The sequence below is a fragment of the Olea europaea genome, unplaced genomic scaffold, assembly GCF_002742605.1.
Source record: "Olea europaea var. sylvestris unplaced genomic scaffold, O_europaea_v1 scaffold2674, whole genome shotgun sequence".
NCBI lineage: Eukaryota > Viridiplantae > Streptophyta > Magnoliopsida > Lamiales > Oleaceae > Olea > Olea europaea.
This window is the reverse complement of record NW_019245119.1, coordinates 25,541-38,946: the sequence shown is the minus strand read 5'-3', so window position 1 is coordinate 38,946 and position 13,406 is coordinate 25,541. Positions and strand designations below refer to the sequence as shown.

General features: G+C 34.9%; 1 protein-coding gene across 3 annotated transcripts; it reads right to left on the bottom strand.

The window, feature by feature from the left end:
• Positions 1–2,788: 2,788 nt before the first annotated feature.
• Positions 2,789–7,969, bottom strand: LOC111383394 (thiamine pyrophosphokinase 1). Of its 3 annotated transcripts, none has more exons than XM_023007502.1 (6): positions 7,817–7,969; positions 7,604–7,700; positions 5,438–5,510; positions 4,066–4,182; positions 3,368–3,617; positions 2,789–3,159 (listed from the first exon to the last, which is right to left on the bottom strand). In XM_023007502.1, exons 1-6 carry the CDS (start codon positions 7,947–7,949, stop codon positions 3,029–3,031), a joined length of 801 nt encoding a protein of 266 aa, XP_022863270.1. In that variant the 5' UTR covers positions 7,950–7,969; the 3' UTR covers positions 2,789–3,028. The 3 variants fall into 3 exon arrangements, with proteins under 3 accessions (XP_022863270.1, XP_022863271.1, XP_022863272.1); XM_023007503.1 differs by having other exon boundaries at positions 4,066–4,164; XM_023007504.1 differs by having other exon boundaries at positions 7,604–7,679.
• Between the last annotated feature and the right edge of the window lie 5,437 nt (positions 7,970–13,406).

Sequence of the window (13,406 nt, the reverse complement as noted above, 5' to 3'; positions counted from 1 at the left end):
TTTGAGTTTGGGGATGAATTTTGACCAACTACTATACCTACGAAGCCCATGAGAAGATGGTTTTAACTCTATTTGATAGCAGATCTTTTTGAAGTACCTCTCTGAATATATGATAGAAGCGTTTTATGTAATGAATATTATTGAGATTGAAAAATCCTGTTCTTTTTTTATTTATTTTTTTAATATAAGCCCCTGTTTGACCCCATTTAATTAAATTTTATTTTTTTCTCTCATATTTTCAACCACACAATTTTTCATAAAATAATATTACACTTAAATCGAAAACTTTTTCTTCTTTTTCAACTACCAATTTTTCAAAAAATAATATTTCACCCATTAAATTTTGAAATAATGAGGACCAACATTAAATTAAATTTTATTTTTCTTCCTTCTATTTTTAACCATATAATCTTCTATAAAATATTGTTACACGTAAATCGAAAATTTTTCCTTCTTTTTCAATCATTCATTATCAAAAATAAAAAAATAAAAAATTGTTATACCCATTAAAATTTGAATTAACGGAGGCCAAACGGAATGTAAATATCCCATGCCCAACTTGCTCATCTTAATCATACTATCAACGTTCATCTTGAACCATAATCAAGCTTTCCTGCGAAATTCGTAGTTGCATTACTAATAACTTTACGTTGTAGACAAAACATGGTAGAAGATCGATAAGTAATCGTTAGATAAGGCTTAAAGAATTGGCCTAGATATTACACGGGATTCCATAATGGGCTCATTTTGTACAAGCCCAATTTCATCGAAGTCCCTTGAATCTTCTCGACGATTTCTCTAGTTAAAAAAATCTGCCTGTATCATATTCTCTTCTGAGCTTTCACACAGAAATATCTTCTGCAAAACGGTTTTAACTGGAGTTCCTAATTGTGCAAGTACTTGAGAAGGGAAGTGAATCTCGTACTATTTGGACATTGATAATCTAAGGTTGTCAACGAGTCGAATCGAGTCGGCTCACGGTCTATGCAAGGCTTGGTAAAAAAGAAGCTCGAGTTGAGCTGAGCCAAAACCAAAACCAAAACCCTATCGATTTTTAGAGGCTTGACTCGAAGCCAAGTCCCGAAATTTTAATATATTAAATATCATATCAGTATGCATTTAACATTACAATTATGCATTTCATTATTTACGTGTATGTATAATAATTAATATTTATTTTCAAGGGTTTGCATTTTTCTTATATTTAGATCAAAAAGGTGCAAATTAATTACACTTGATATGTTTTGGGACTATTCAACTACTTTAAGAGTAAATAAATTATTCAAATTCATGTATACTTTTTTATTTTCAAGAGTTTTTGATTTAATCTATGACATAAATTTATTTTCCAAGTTCATGTACATCCCTTTTGTCTAAGTTAATTTTCAAGGTCGTGTGTATATAAATTATTATTTTTCAATATTTATTTATTCAAATTAATTAAATTTCATGCTCATGAATGTATTTGATTGTTCTCATGATTATTAGACATAAATGAACTAATCTCTTAAATATTCAGTGAGCTTCTTGAATGCCTAGTCTGTACCAACTCTATGTTCACGTAAACAATTTTTTTAACTATTTTTTATATTCACGTATATTCAAATATTACTTTTACAGTAATTATAAAACCTTTTAAAATAATGTGTAACGCATGTTCACCTATGACTAGCTATAATAAAATCCTGTTACTCATCTCATGCACTTATTCTTCATATTCTATCAATTTATTTGATTATCAGAGTTCATACTATCGTCACTCTTTTCTATAGGACGATGACGTTTGCATCCTAATAATGCATTTGCAGTATATAGAAGACACCTAGCCGGTCAAATTTTGTTGACCACTCGACCGAACATATTTTCAAGTCAACAATATGTATGAAATTATTGCCCATCATCTTTCATATCAAATTGAATAGTCTTGATCCTTTTCACAATTTTGATAATGTCATTTTTATTACTATTGTGTTATATGTACATTACAACTTACAAATTTGTTTATCAACGTGACTATTAAGCCAAAAATTCACCAAACAACTAAAAATAAAATTCACCAACTTTCTTTCTGTCATTTCACCAATATTTAGAAAAATGTAAAATGGTGATATACAAAAAACATTTTTCTTTTTATTATCTAAAATTATTCTCAATGATTATCAATTTATAATTTATTCATAGGCTTGTCTAGCTGTCCCACCATTAAAAAATGATAAATCATTAAATTAACTTGTTGCTATTTGGTAGCAAGAATAAAGACTATAGTCAATCTGCCTGCTCACCTCTTTGTTGAAGGTTAGTTATTCTTTAAATATCTAAAATCTCTTCACGTATCCCACTGTGATCTTCCTTTTAAATGGTTGGTCGGTCTCAATATAAACAGGTTGAACCCCAACCTTGAGGGTCCCCACCGCCCCGTCCCTGGAGCATTGTGAGGAAGGTAAATCACAAAATGTAACTTAACAGATCAGAGAACAAGAGCTTGTCTGTACACATATTATCCTTGTTTGAGCCTTATATTTTCAAAACTCATTTTCAACAATACATTTTTTCAATAAAATAATTTTATACATAAGCTCAAAACTTTTCCTTACTTGTTAACCACACATTCTTCCAAAAATCACTATTCCAAAATTTATTACTCAGAAAAATGGGCGTCAAACAACTTTGACAGCATAGTAGTCTCCTGAACACACCTGCACTCTATCGTCTTCGCTTTATAGATTTAGATTAAAATTGTACGTAGTAAACCAATTTGCATCTACCACAAGCTAGTCAAATACACTAATTTAACAAAAATCACCAAAGCTAATTTCATTCCTCGAACGTTTGAGGTGCTATACAAACACTGATGCTAACCTGCCTGAAGCATTTCTTCGAATAAAGAATCAAAGTCATCATACACAAATTAGAACAAGAATGGAGCTAATGAATACAGAACTTTAAAAGCATCAAGCCCGTTCAATATAAAAGAAGCATCACAACGAATAATTCAGCCGAATCAATAATCATCTACAAGTTGCACAATTCATCTCATAAGCAATGCCTTTTTAATGGATATAGTCCAGAGGAGGTCCGAATCAGATTTGACAGTTACTCTCTCCCCTTTTACGATGTTTGAAGTACTGATCAAGCCACCAAACCTCATTTCTGTCTCAGCTGAAAGGCAGTACATTAATCACGTTTGTATTAAGGCACAGAAGTACGAAATTCACCAAAAGGTGGAATTTTGTTCAAGAATCATATCTTATTCACAGTGTCTCAACTTGACTAAAGAAAGTGAGGTCTTCATAGACCAGCATTTGAGAAGAGCCACAATCATTGAATGGTTAAAAAGACTAGAATGCATGTACCGATAAATACTTACTAAGATCCCACCGAAGCCCAGTGGTTGTAGTGCTTCTAGATGGTACGCCAATGGGAATGAGTCCACAATGCGGGCCCTCAACAGAGGACTGGATATGGATCTCATGATGATGACTACTTGGAAGAAGTTGGATTAGGCAATCATCCGATAGAAGTATTATTCGGGTTGTTGAGAAAAAACATAGTACGTTGATATTTCCAACCTCATGGTCAAACCTCCCACCAAGGGCTCCAGCAACAAGAATGTATAACTAAAATTTAAGCAATTTAACCACAGCCATAATGATTAGAATGTCAATAGATGCACATAAGTGAAAATAGAAGAAAGGGAAGATCCTTCAGTATAACACGTGATTTAAGCAGGTCAAACATACTTTTTATCCATACATTTCGTAAAATCCACAACTACTGCCCACTTATTATCCACATATTTTAGGATTCACATCTTATAATCACTTCCAAGCATGCTCATAAATGTTTCAGATTCCATCAAGGTTGCTAATAACAATAAGATAGCACTCATCCTATATGGTATTAGTTTCAAGTTCCATTTAACCCCTTCACAGGTTTTTCTGTTTATACTAGACAACTTCTAGAAAGAGTACATCTAATCACAAGATGGATCATAAACAGAGATCAAGCATATATATTATAGATATTGAGCATGAGATAATGGAACATTTGAAGCATTATACATACATTATGATTCTCCAGATATGGTAAGTCACGAATGTATGCTACACATTTATGTAAGTCCGTGGTATCCTGATCATGAGAAGCATCTATTGCATTGGTTCCCTGCATTTGATACGCAAGCTATAGATACTCAGAATATGGTTTCTTAGAACATACCAAAGAATGAGTTAAATATTTGAAAACGTAAATTAATTAGTTCTCTAGAAGCATACAAAAAGGATATCATCATATCTTAACTGAATATCTTGACTTGGTTACTAAATTTCATTAGTCAAACTAAGCCCCGTTTGATAGCAATTTTTCACCCAAAATTATTATGATTTGGAATAATAGTAGGGAACTAGATCCTTAGTAACAAGAGCAAGTCATAGGGGTGGGCGCGGAATTTTTGGGTATTTAATAAATGGAACCGTCGGGTCCAAATATAATTATGGAACCGTTCGGGTTTGATTCCGTTCGGTTCTGTACTATAATTAATTTTTTTAACATTTATAACAACATTATATAAATACAACTAATGACACATTCAATGGTTTTGAAATGTCAGAAACTGGTAGACTATCTTGTTTAAATGATCGTTACGGTCAAAATTTCGGTTGGCGGAGGTCACAACGTCGGTCGACGATTGTATAGGTTTTGGAATGTCAGCGAGGCTGCGAGAGTCGAGACAGCGTTATGCACTTTAGTGTAGGTGTTTAGGATTATTTAGTGGGTTGAATCTTTTTGGGCTAAGAAATGAGACAATAAAAGGGATAATTGGGCCAAAAATTAAAAAATTAAAAATGAAACAAATTATTGGGCCAAAAATTTGGATTTAGAAAAAATTAAAATTAAAATAATTTGATTTATTCAATATAAAAAAAATTAGAAAGATTCGGTTCTTATTCGGTTCTTTGGTTCTTGATCTAGAACCGAGAACCGAACCATACCCGTTGATTCTCAATTCAGATACCCGTTCGGGTATTTAATTTGACAAGAACCGTCGGGTTCGATTCGGTTGGTTCAGTTCGGAAGATTTGCCCAGCCCTAGCAAGTCATATCAACATAATAAGGAACTTGAATACTAAAATATATATTTTTTCCTAATCGCGCATGACGGGAAAAGCTTCATCTTATTTCTAATGGGGTCACAACATGATCTAAATTTGCAAAACCTGGCCTTATATTTTTCTGCAGTGGAAAGTGACATTTAAGATGACGCATTTTTACGTGATCATACAGGAAAGAAAGTACCATTGACATGGGTTTTAAAATTTGGTGACATCCACATAAATCAAAGATGCAAAATTAGGGTTCAACTCTACTCAAGCGTATATATAAATAACTTCGAAAGATTTGCTGCATTTTTAACAACAAAAGGATACAATTATCTCACAAGATTTGTATAGAACTCCAATACTTCTGCTCTAACCGAATCCATGTCTCCTTTTATTACATCTGGCATATACCTGGATCATCCAAATAATGAAATAATTGTAAGTTCCAATTGTTAGACAAATATCTTCGTTCATTTATTTTTCTCTCTGGTTCTTGGAAAGTATAGGATAAAGATATCAAGAACCAGCTCCAATCACCCGACTTTTATCAATATAATCAAATATTCACAAGAATATTATCCAATCAAATTTGAGACTTGAAAACCAAGAGGCAATTCACTCAGTGCTGTATACCCTGAGCATACAATTCACTGAATTCAGGAAATTGTGAGAATGATTTCCCAAACAAGATTCAGCATAAAGACTAGGAGATCAACGTGCAAATGAAACTACTAGAGTTGCAAGAGCCACCTATATAAACTATCTTGATTCAAAAACTTACAGTGTCAGTATATTATCAATTTAAATGGATCCTATCAACAATAAAGAGTGATAAAAGTAAAATTCCCTCTTTTCAGCCGGCAGACTGCTCACTGAATGCATTACACATGAATTATCAAAATATATCATCCCTAAAAGCTTCGTGTTTTAGTGACAGCATGAAGTCCTGGACATGGGTTCACAACCATTAAATTTTTTTGTTGATAAGTAACACAACCATTAAATTGAATCCATCAATTGTCCCTTTGGATTCAATTTCTCATAGGAAGGCCACCAATTTCATTCTTGCATAAACAATCACGTTATTAACACCAAAGAGGTAAAAAATAGCATTATCATAATTATTGTTCTTATACTCCTCTTTTTCCAATTCAGAGACACACTGATTTGCAAGAGATAAGAACCTTGCCTATTTTCTTATTCTTCCTAAGCCAAGGTAGAGAAATAGAAAGAACGGGTCTTCATCTGATTTTCACAACCCCCAAAACTATCATACTATAGAAAGTCAATTTGTTTATAAACTACAACAGTATCTCATTGCAATAAAAACCAGAATTGCCTTCTCTATTTCTCTCAAAATTCCTTTGTGATCTTTTTGTTTTAAAGTCAAGTCTCCTCTTCTAAACCAGATTTGCCTTCTTAATTCCTTTTTGATCTTTTTGTTTTAAAGTAAAGTCTCCTCTAATATATGAAAGCACACAAAGTAAACATAGCCAAGCTTCATTTGAGAATTTCCAGGTATTTGACTATAATTAAAACTACCAGAGAAAACGAACAACTTCCAAAGGAAAAATACATCAATTATGCATTGGATATATCTCACAGGTGTTGGAAATATGTCTTCACAAAGAGGAGAATGGAGCATAAACAAAGAATAAAACTAGAAACAAAAATGAAGATGAAGAAGACCGGAACACGTAATTGTTGTCCTCAAACGAAATTTGCTCCCTCTAGATGAATTTGATGCTTACAGGGATCTTGATAAACAGTTTACAAGATTTATCAAGCCTTGAAGAAGATATAATATGTAAGCACTAGTGTTATCTTCTAAAACTCAAGAACACAAGGAGACGAATATGATAGAGGATTTTGATCTTTTGTGGAATGAAAATGTAATCACTAACTTGGCATTTTCAAGTGTATTGTAATGAATGTCAATCACCTATTTAGAAGCCTCAACAAGACTTCACGAAGTGGTGCCAAAATAGGATGAAAAACCACCAAAATTCAGATAACAACGACCATAACGGCTAGTTATTTACTCTATGTGGTCGCATGGGCTGCATAGTCGATTCCACGGCAGGGCCTTTAGGCCCTACATATGAACATGCGACTGCAGGCCGAAATGGTCTATGGGGTCGCACAGTTGTATGTTTTGGCCTTACTTCTACTTTTTCATTCCTTACTTGTTTTATTGATTTTTGAACAACATTTCAACAACGTGCATCTGAAATTTAAACTTAAAAACTACAAAATACAAAAGCAAGTCTACTGATACTATTGCAACATTCATCAAATGTGTTAAATAATACACATCAATGTCTGATGATCACGGGACGCAATTGCAAAATAGTTTGTAACAACGAATTGCTCTTTTTTAAATTGGTCACCGAGACTTGAACTCAAATCTGACGTGTCCCTTTCATCTACAAGCTTGAGCTGTTAGAGAACGGACAGCACGTGTACTCATTTAAATCTCATCGTATACAACGAGTTTGACGAACCCTTTTCGAATAGCCGAGGCTTGTTCATCAGGAAACAATTGCGGCAACTCATCATACAGTCGATTCGCTCCGCCATCTGCACAAACACGAAGTCGTGCTGTTCTACACTGAATTATCAAACTACGTTTTACCGCTGCCGCATAAATACATAACAAAAGTAGAACTAACTTAAAAAACGAAGGGAAAAAAATGATTAGGCGAATGATAATTTACCGTGGTTCCAGAGCAGAGGAGTGAATCGAGGGATGGGTTGGTTTAGTACTACCAGTGCGCACGATTGAGACGGGCCGTTGTTGGCAGGAAAATAAGGAAGGAGGAACCTTGAGGAATGAATCATCAAATCCATCTCGAAAATTCAATTTAAATTGAGATGGTGGAAACACGCAACTGCTTATTCATAAATAAATGGACATTTGCACCACCGATCCCTAATCTATTGTATAAGAAGAAAATTGATGTCTGACTTTTAAAATTAACAAATTCATAGTCAAATCTTTCATTAAATTTACAACTCCGTCTCTAATAATGAAAACATTCAAATCATCTCCACCTAACTTTTAGGTATCTAACATTATAAATTCGAGTGTCGCTTTTCAACTTGAAATGGTGTCTAGTGAAAGACTTCGGTGAGAATTACTTGACAATTTAGCATAAATTTTCATTATTATGGATTTGTTTTACTATCGAGGATAATGTTCCTTGAACAATAAGTTGGAGAGTAACAAATATGGTAAATTCCATTTGCTTTGATTATACTTTTATCCTACATATCTTAAGTAATTGTTCCTCAATTTTATTCAATTAAATAGCTATTTAATTTGATTTCAATCTAACAACTCCATCTAATTTTATCATTTGAACTGACAAAATCTATGACATAGCCATACTTATTTAATGCCAGCAAGAAATAGTCACTGGCTAGTGAAGCACATTGGTACCAGTCAGAAAGCTCTCCTATTATTAGAGCCTATTGAACCATGAAAATATTACCTTAAATCCTACATTTTAACATCCCATTTCAATAATCAGATGATAAAGTTATTTTTCCAAAAATTAGGTACACCTCATCCCACTCCACTCGATTCCACACCACTCAAACCTAATTCATTTTTGCCCCAAACAAAAGTTCACTTCTCTGATAGCATCTCTTCGAGGCAATAGCTCGCCTTTCTCATGCACACGCACAACATTCATCATCGTTGTTATAAGCAGAAACGAGCATCACCGTGTAAGTTGCCGTGGCTTCTTACCCAACAGCACTCGACAATGTAGCAATCTGCACGCTGCATGATTCCAATTGCAACATCAAATGATGGTTGTTGGTGCAATGACAATGGTGAGGTAGCAATGGTGGTGGTTGGTGCAGATGGTGGTGATGCATTAGAGATGATAATTTGCGGATCTAAAGCAACGACGATGTTTTGAATGGTTCCGACGATAGTTGGGTGCTAGAGAAGCGATGTGGTGAAGATGTAAAATAATTTGTAAACGGTAAATTGAGTTATTGTGATTGGTTCATTTTATAATACATGACAGATAAATAAGTTATAACTAATTAATTTGACAATTTATGATCAATATATAAGTATTCCATGATTGCGATAGTACATAACCATGACCATAAATTAAAAAAGGATTGTGACCTCAACTTATTTAATCTTCGAAAAAAAATTCAGGCGTTCGTCAAATTTAAAAGTACAATCGATATTTATGTATTTTTCCCTTGTAATTCCATTTACATTTTACCCCAGTCCAGCCCTTTTACTCTTGCATTAATCTCTTAGTATTTTATTGTTTTATTTTTAGGCAAATTCGGCACATATCTCAAAAATAAAAAGGTCAAGTAAATGTAAAAGAGGAATTTACCCTTAAAACTCAAATAAAAGGGATATGCTATAATATGGGCAGTGCCTCCAAGAAGATAAATGAGGAAATATATGGAAATGACTCTTGACTATAGCAAATTTTAGCATTTGCCTTTGACCCATTAAATAACTTTAAAAAAATTAAGTTAAAACATAAGTTTACACTAAAAGGGCGATTTTACCCTTCAAGGCTACAAACTGTTTGAAAGTTTCCTCTCTAACTGACCGACCCAAAAAAAATCGATGCCACAGTTGCCCAAAAAAATGACCGATCAACTACCGATCGAAACCACCAACGACATAGTGATTTCAATCGATGACTAGAAGCATGTATCTACCACCAGGCAAACTATTTCGGTTAGTTTTCTTGCAGGAAATTGTATTTTTGTTCCAGTTTTCATTAATTGAATTATTTTACATTTATTCGGTTTAATTAGATGAAGATGCATGAGTAGTTAGTTTGTGGTTCATGCTGCGGTGAAAATGTGAATTTTTTGTAATTTTTGAATCTTTCTAACGTCGACAATGGCGATTTCCGGTGAAGGATCATAAAAGACGCTGACTGCTAACAGTCGGGTCAATCCAACTGTTAACAGTCCGCCCGACTGTTAGACTGTTAACAGTCGGGCCATGGACTGTGAACAGTCAAGGTTATCTAAAATTAACAATTTATATTGTTCCTTTCATTTTTGTATTTATGAAATAATCTTTGATTATTTTTTTCAAATTTATTTAAATAATATAAATATTCTTTAAATTTTTTTAAAATGTATTTAATTTGAAATTTTTTGTTTGTAAATATATTTTCCAAATGATTAAAAGATTAATTTTCTTTATAATTAATTTATTTTAATTTGATTAAATAATAATTATGTTATTTTTTTTATAATTGCCTTTTTTTTATATAATTTAATAATTGAATAGATAATGTTGTCCGAAATTAACAATTTATTTTGTTCCTTTTATTTTTCTTTTATGAATAATCTTTGACTTTTTTCTAATTTATTTAAATAATATTTATATTCTTTAATTTTTTTTAAAAATGTATTTAATTTGAATTTTTTTAAAAATATATTTTCCAAATGTAATATACAAGATTAATTTTCTTTATAACTAAATTATTTTAATTTTTAAATTTGTATTGAATTTATTTTGTTATTAGCGTCAATGTCTTGCATATTGTATGGTAGTTAGAATTCAGTTGCTTTAATTTTTTGAGATTATGCGTTATTTTATTATCTCTTGTTCAATATTTTAACATTTGAATTTTTGCAGGATGGAGTGTCATTTAGATGGGGAGTTGAGACGAATGGCGGGGAAAGTTACTTGAAATAGTTGCTTTGAGAGTTTTACTGCTGTGTTAGAGCTGTTTGATGATTATCACGGAGATATGCTACGACAGTCCTTCTTGTGGCCACTGTACCAAATTCGAGAGGTGCACTTCTACGTCGACTTCTGAGGCCAATCGACGACGATCCCTCCACTTTGACTTCGGGAATAAGGTCGTCAGTTTCTTGATATATGAATTTAGCTTGATCACTGGACTGAGAATTATGGGGCGACGATGCAGCCATTAAGAGAAGCTATAGACTGTATGAGATGTACTTCCCGGGACATGGGTCGGTGCATCTACCCGAGTTGATGGTCGCGATCAAGAGGTGCGACCAGATGCTAGATAGATTGAAGTTTGGATTGGTCTACATCCTCGAGAGAGTGATGAAGTGTCATCACAAGAAGACTGTCATCGACATTTTTCATTTAGAAGTTGTTGACAACATCGATGAGTTCAACAACTATCCATGGGGCCGGAGATGCTATGAAGACACCGTACATGTCTTCACCAGATCACACTCAAGGCCCAGGGGATCAATGCGTAAATACGATACATATAGATTGCCTTTAACGGTGCATGTAAATGTTTAATATAATTAAAGTTAAAATTTTAGTATATTACATTTATGCATAGTAAGTGTATGTGTTGTAGATTTGAGTGTATGAGACAGTCCCTGCGTTGGGGGCCCGCTTCGTGAAGCGAGGGGAGACACGATACCCTCGGATGCATCATTGGAGATCGTCGCGAGTGGACGGATGTCCCACTGGGAAACAGTTATCGGCTCTCCTCGACGATCCTTAGGTAAGTATTATGCATTTGTGATTTATATTATACGTAGTTTAAAATCTGTTTACATGATCGTTAACTAGTTGAAATGTCAATATGTTAGCTTGAAGTCATACCTGAGTTGACGCCGTCAATTGAAGAGGAGGCTCGGGGTCTTGTGCGGGATTTAGGCGTTCCGCACACCCAAGACGAGGAGATGTCTGATTCGAGTTTGGACCGAGATTGGGTATGTGAATTAAATATAATTTATGGAATATCGTCGGCGTATAAATTTATTGAATAATTTTTAATGTTATTTATGTAGGAGGGCAGTTCAGCTGATCGACGATCACCTCCGCCGAGGGTATTGCCGCCACCATTGGCATCGCCTCCGCCATTAGCATCACCACCGTCGAGGGTATCTCCTTCTCCCTCGTCCAGACACGTCCCCCGTGTATCTCCGACACACAGTGATGATTTGTATGCCCGTCTGACTGGATTTATAGCAAAGGAGGTCGACGCGCTACGACGAGAGTTGACGGAGAGGGTCGATGATTCGGGACAAAAGTTGATAGGGAGGGTCGACGATCTGACAGGGAAGGTCGACTATCTGATAGGGAGGGTTGACGATCTATCCTATGATGTTGGAATGCTACGGTCTTGCATTGTCGACATTTAGGATACGGTGTCGGCACTTAGAGGAGATTTGGCCGGTAGGCGATGGGGGGACAGAGGGGATGGTGGAGATGATGATCGAGAGGGTGGCAGAGATAGTGATGGAGAGGGGGGTCACCCACATTTTTGGCATGATGAGACATTAGAATCATTGTAATTGTCCATAAAGGGGGAGAGGGTGGCCCCAATGGGGATGGAAGAGGGGATGACAGAGGGGGTGGCCCCGATGGGAGAGGCGGAGAAGGTGGCGACGGAGGAGAGGCCCCGATGGGAGGGGCGGAGAAGGTGGCAACAGAGGAGGTGGCCCCGGAGGTCGAGAGGACGCCTGTCGTGATTGAGGGTAAGAGACATACTGTTGATGAGACGGAGTAGGTGATCGGCAAGAGGTTGAGAGTGTCGTCATAGTATGTTGCTTCCCCCTTTACGGCTGAGGCCAAGAGGAGGACGTTCATCGATAGGACGCACCCGAACTTATTCAGGGAGATGGACAACGCCAAGTGGAAAGCGTTCGAGACGGAGTGGAGGAGAATTATCCCCGGGTAAGTATTGTATGTAGGTCTGGACAAATCTCCCGAACCGAACCTACCGAACAGAACCCGAATCGAACCGAACTCGATGATTCTTGTCAAATTAAATACTCGAACGAGTATATGAATTGAGAACCTACGGGTACGGTTCGGTTCTCGATTTTAGACCAAGAATCGAAGAACCGAATAAGAACCGAATCTTTCTAATTTTTTTTTATATTGAGTAAATCAAATTATTTTAATTTTAATTTTTTCTTAACAAATTAACAATTTCTAAATCCAAATTTTTAACCCAATAATTTGTTTCATTTCTAATTTTTTAATTTTTGGCCCAATTACCCATTTTATTGTTTCATTTCTTAGCCCAACAAGATCCAATCCACTAAATAACCTTAAACACCTACACTAAAGTGCATAACGTTGTCTCGACTCTCGTACTCACTCTCGCAGCCTCGCTAATATTCCAAAACCTATACAATCGTCAATCGACATTGTGACCTCCGCCGATCGAAACTTTGACCGTAGCAATCATTTGAACAAGGTAGTTTACTAGTCTCTAACATTCCAAAATCATTGAATGTATCATTAGTTGCTTTTATATAATGTTGTTATAAATGTTAAAAAATTTAATTATAGTA

Coding starts and splice junctions, on each gene's coding strand:
- LOC111383394 (XM_023007502.1), bottom strand. CDS start 7,949: ATGGATTTGATGATTCATTCCTCAAGGTTCCTCCTTCCTTATTTTCCT. Junction 3,618..4,065: donor CATATCTGGAGAATCATAAT/GTATGTATAATG, acceptor CTTAAATTTTAG/TTATACATTCTTGTTGCTGG. Junction 3,160..3,367: donor TGGGCTTCGGTGGGATCTTA/GTAAGTATTTAT, acceptor ACTGCCTTTCAG/CTGAGACAGAAATGAGGTTT.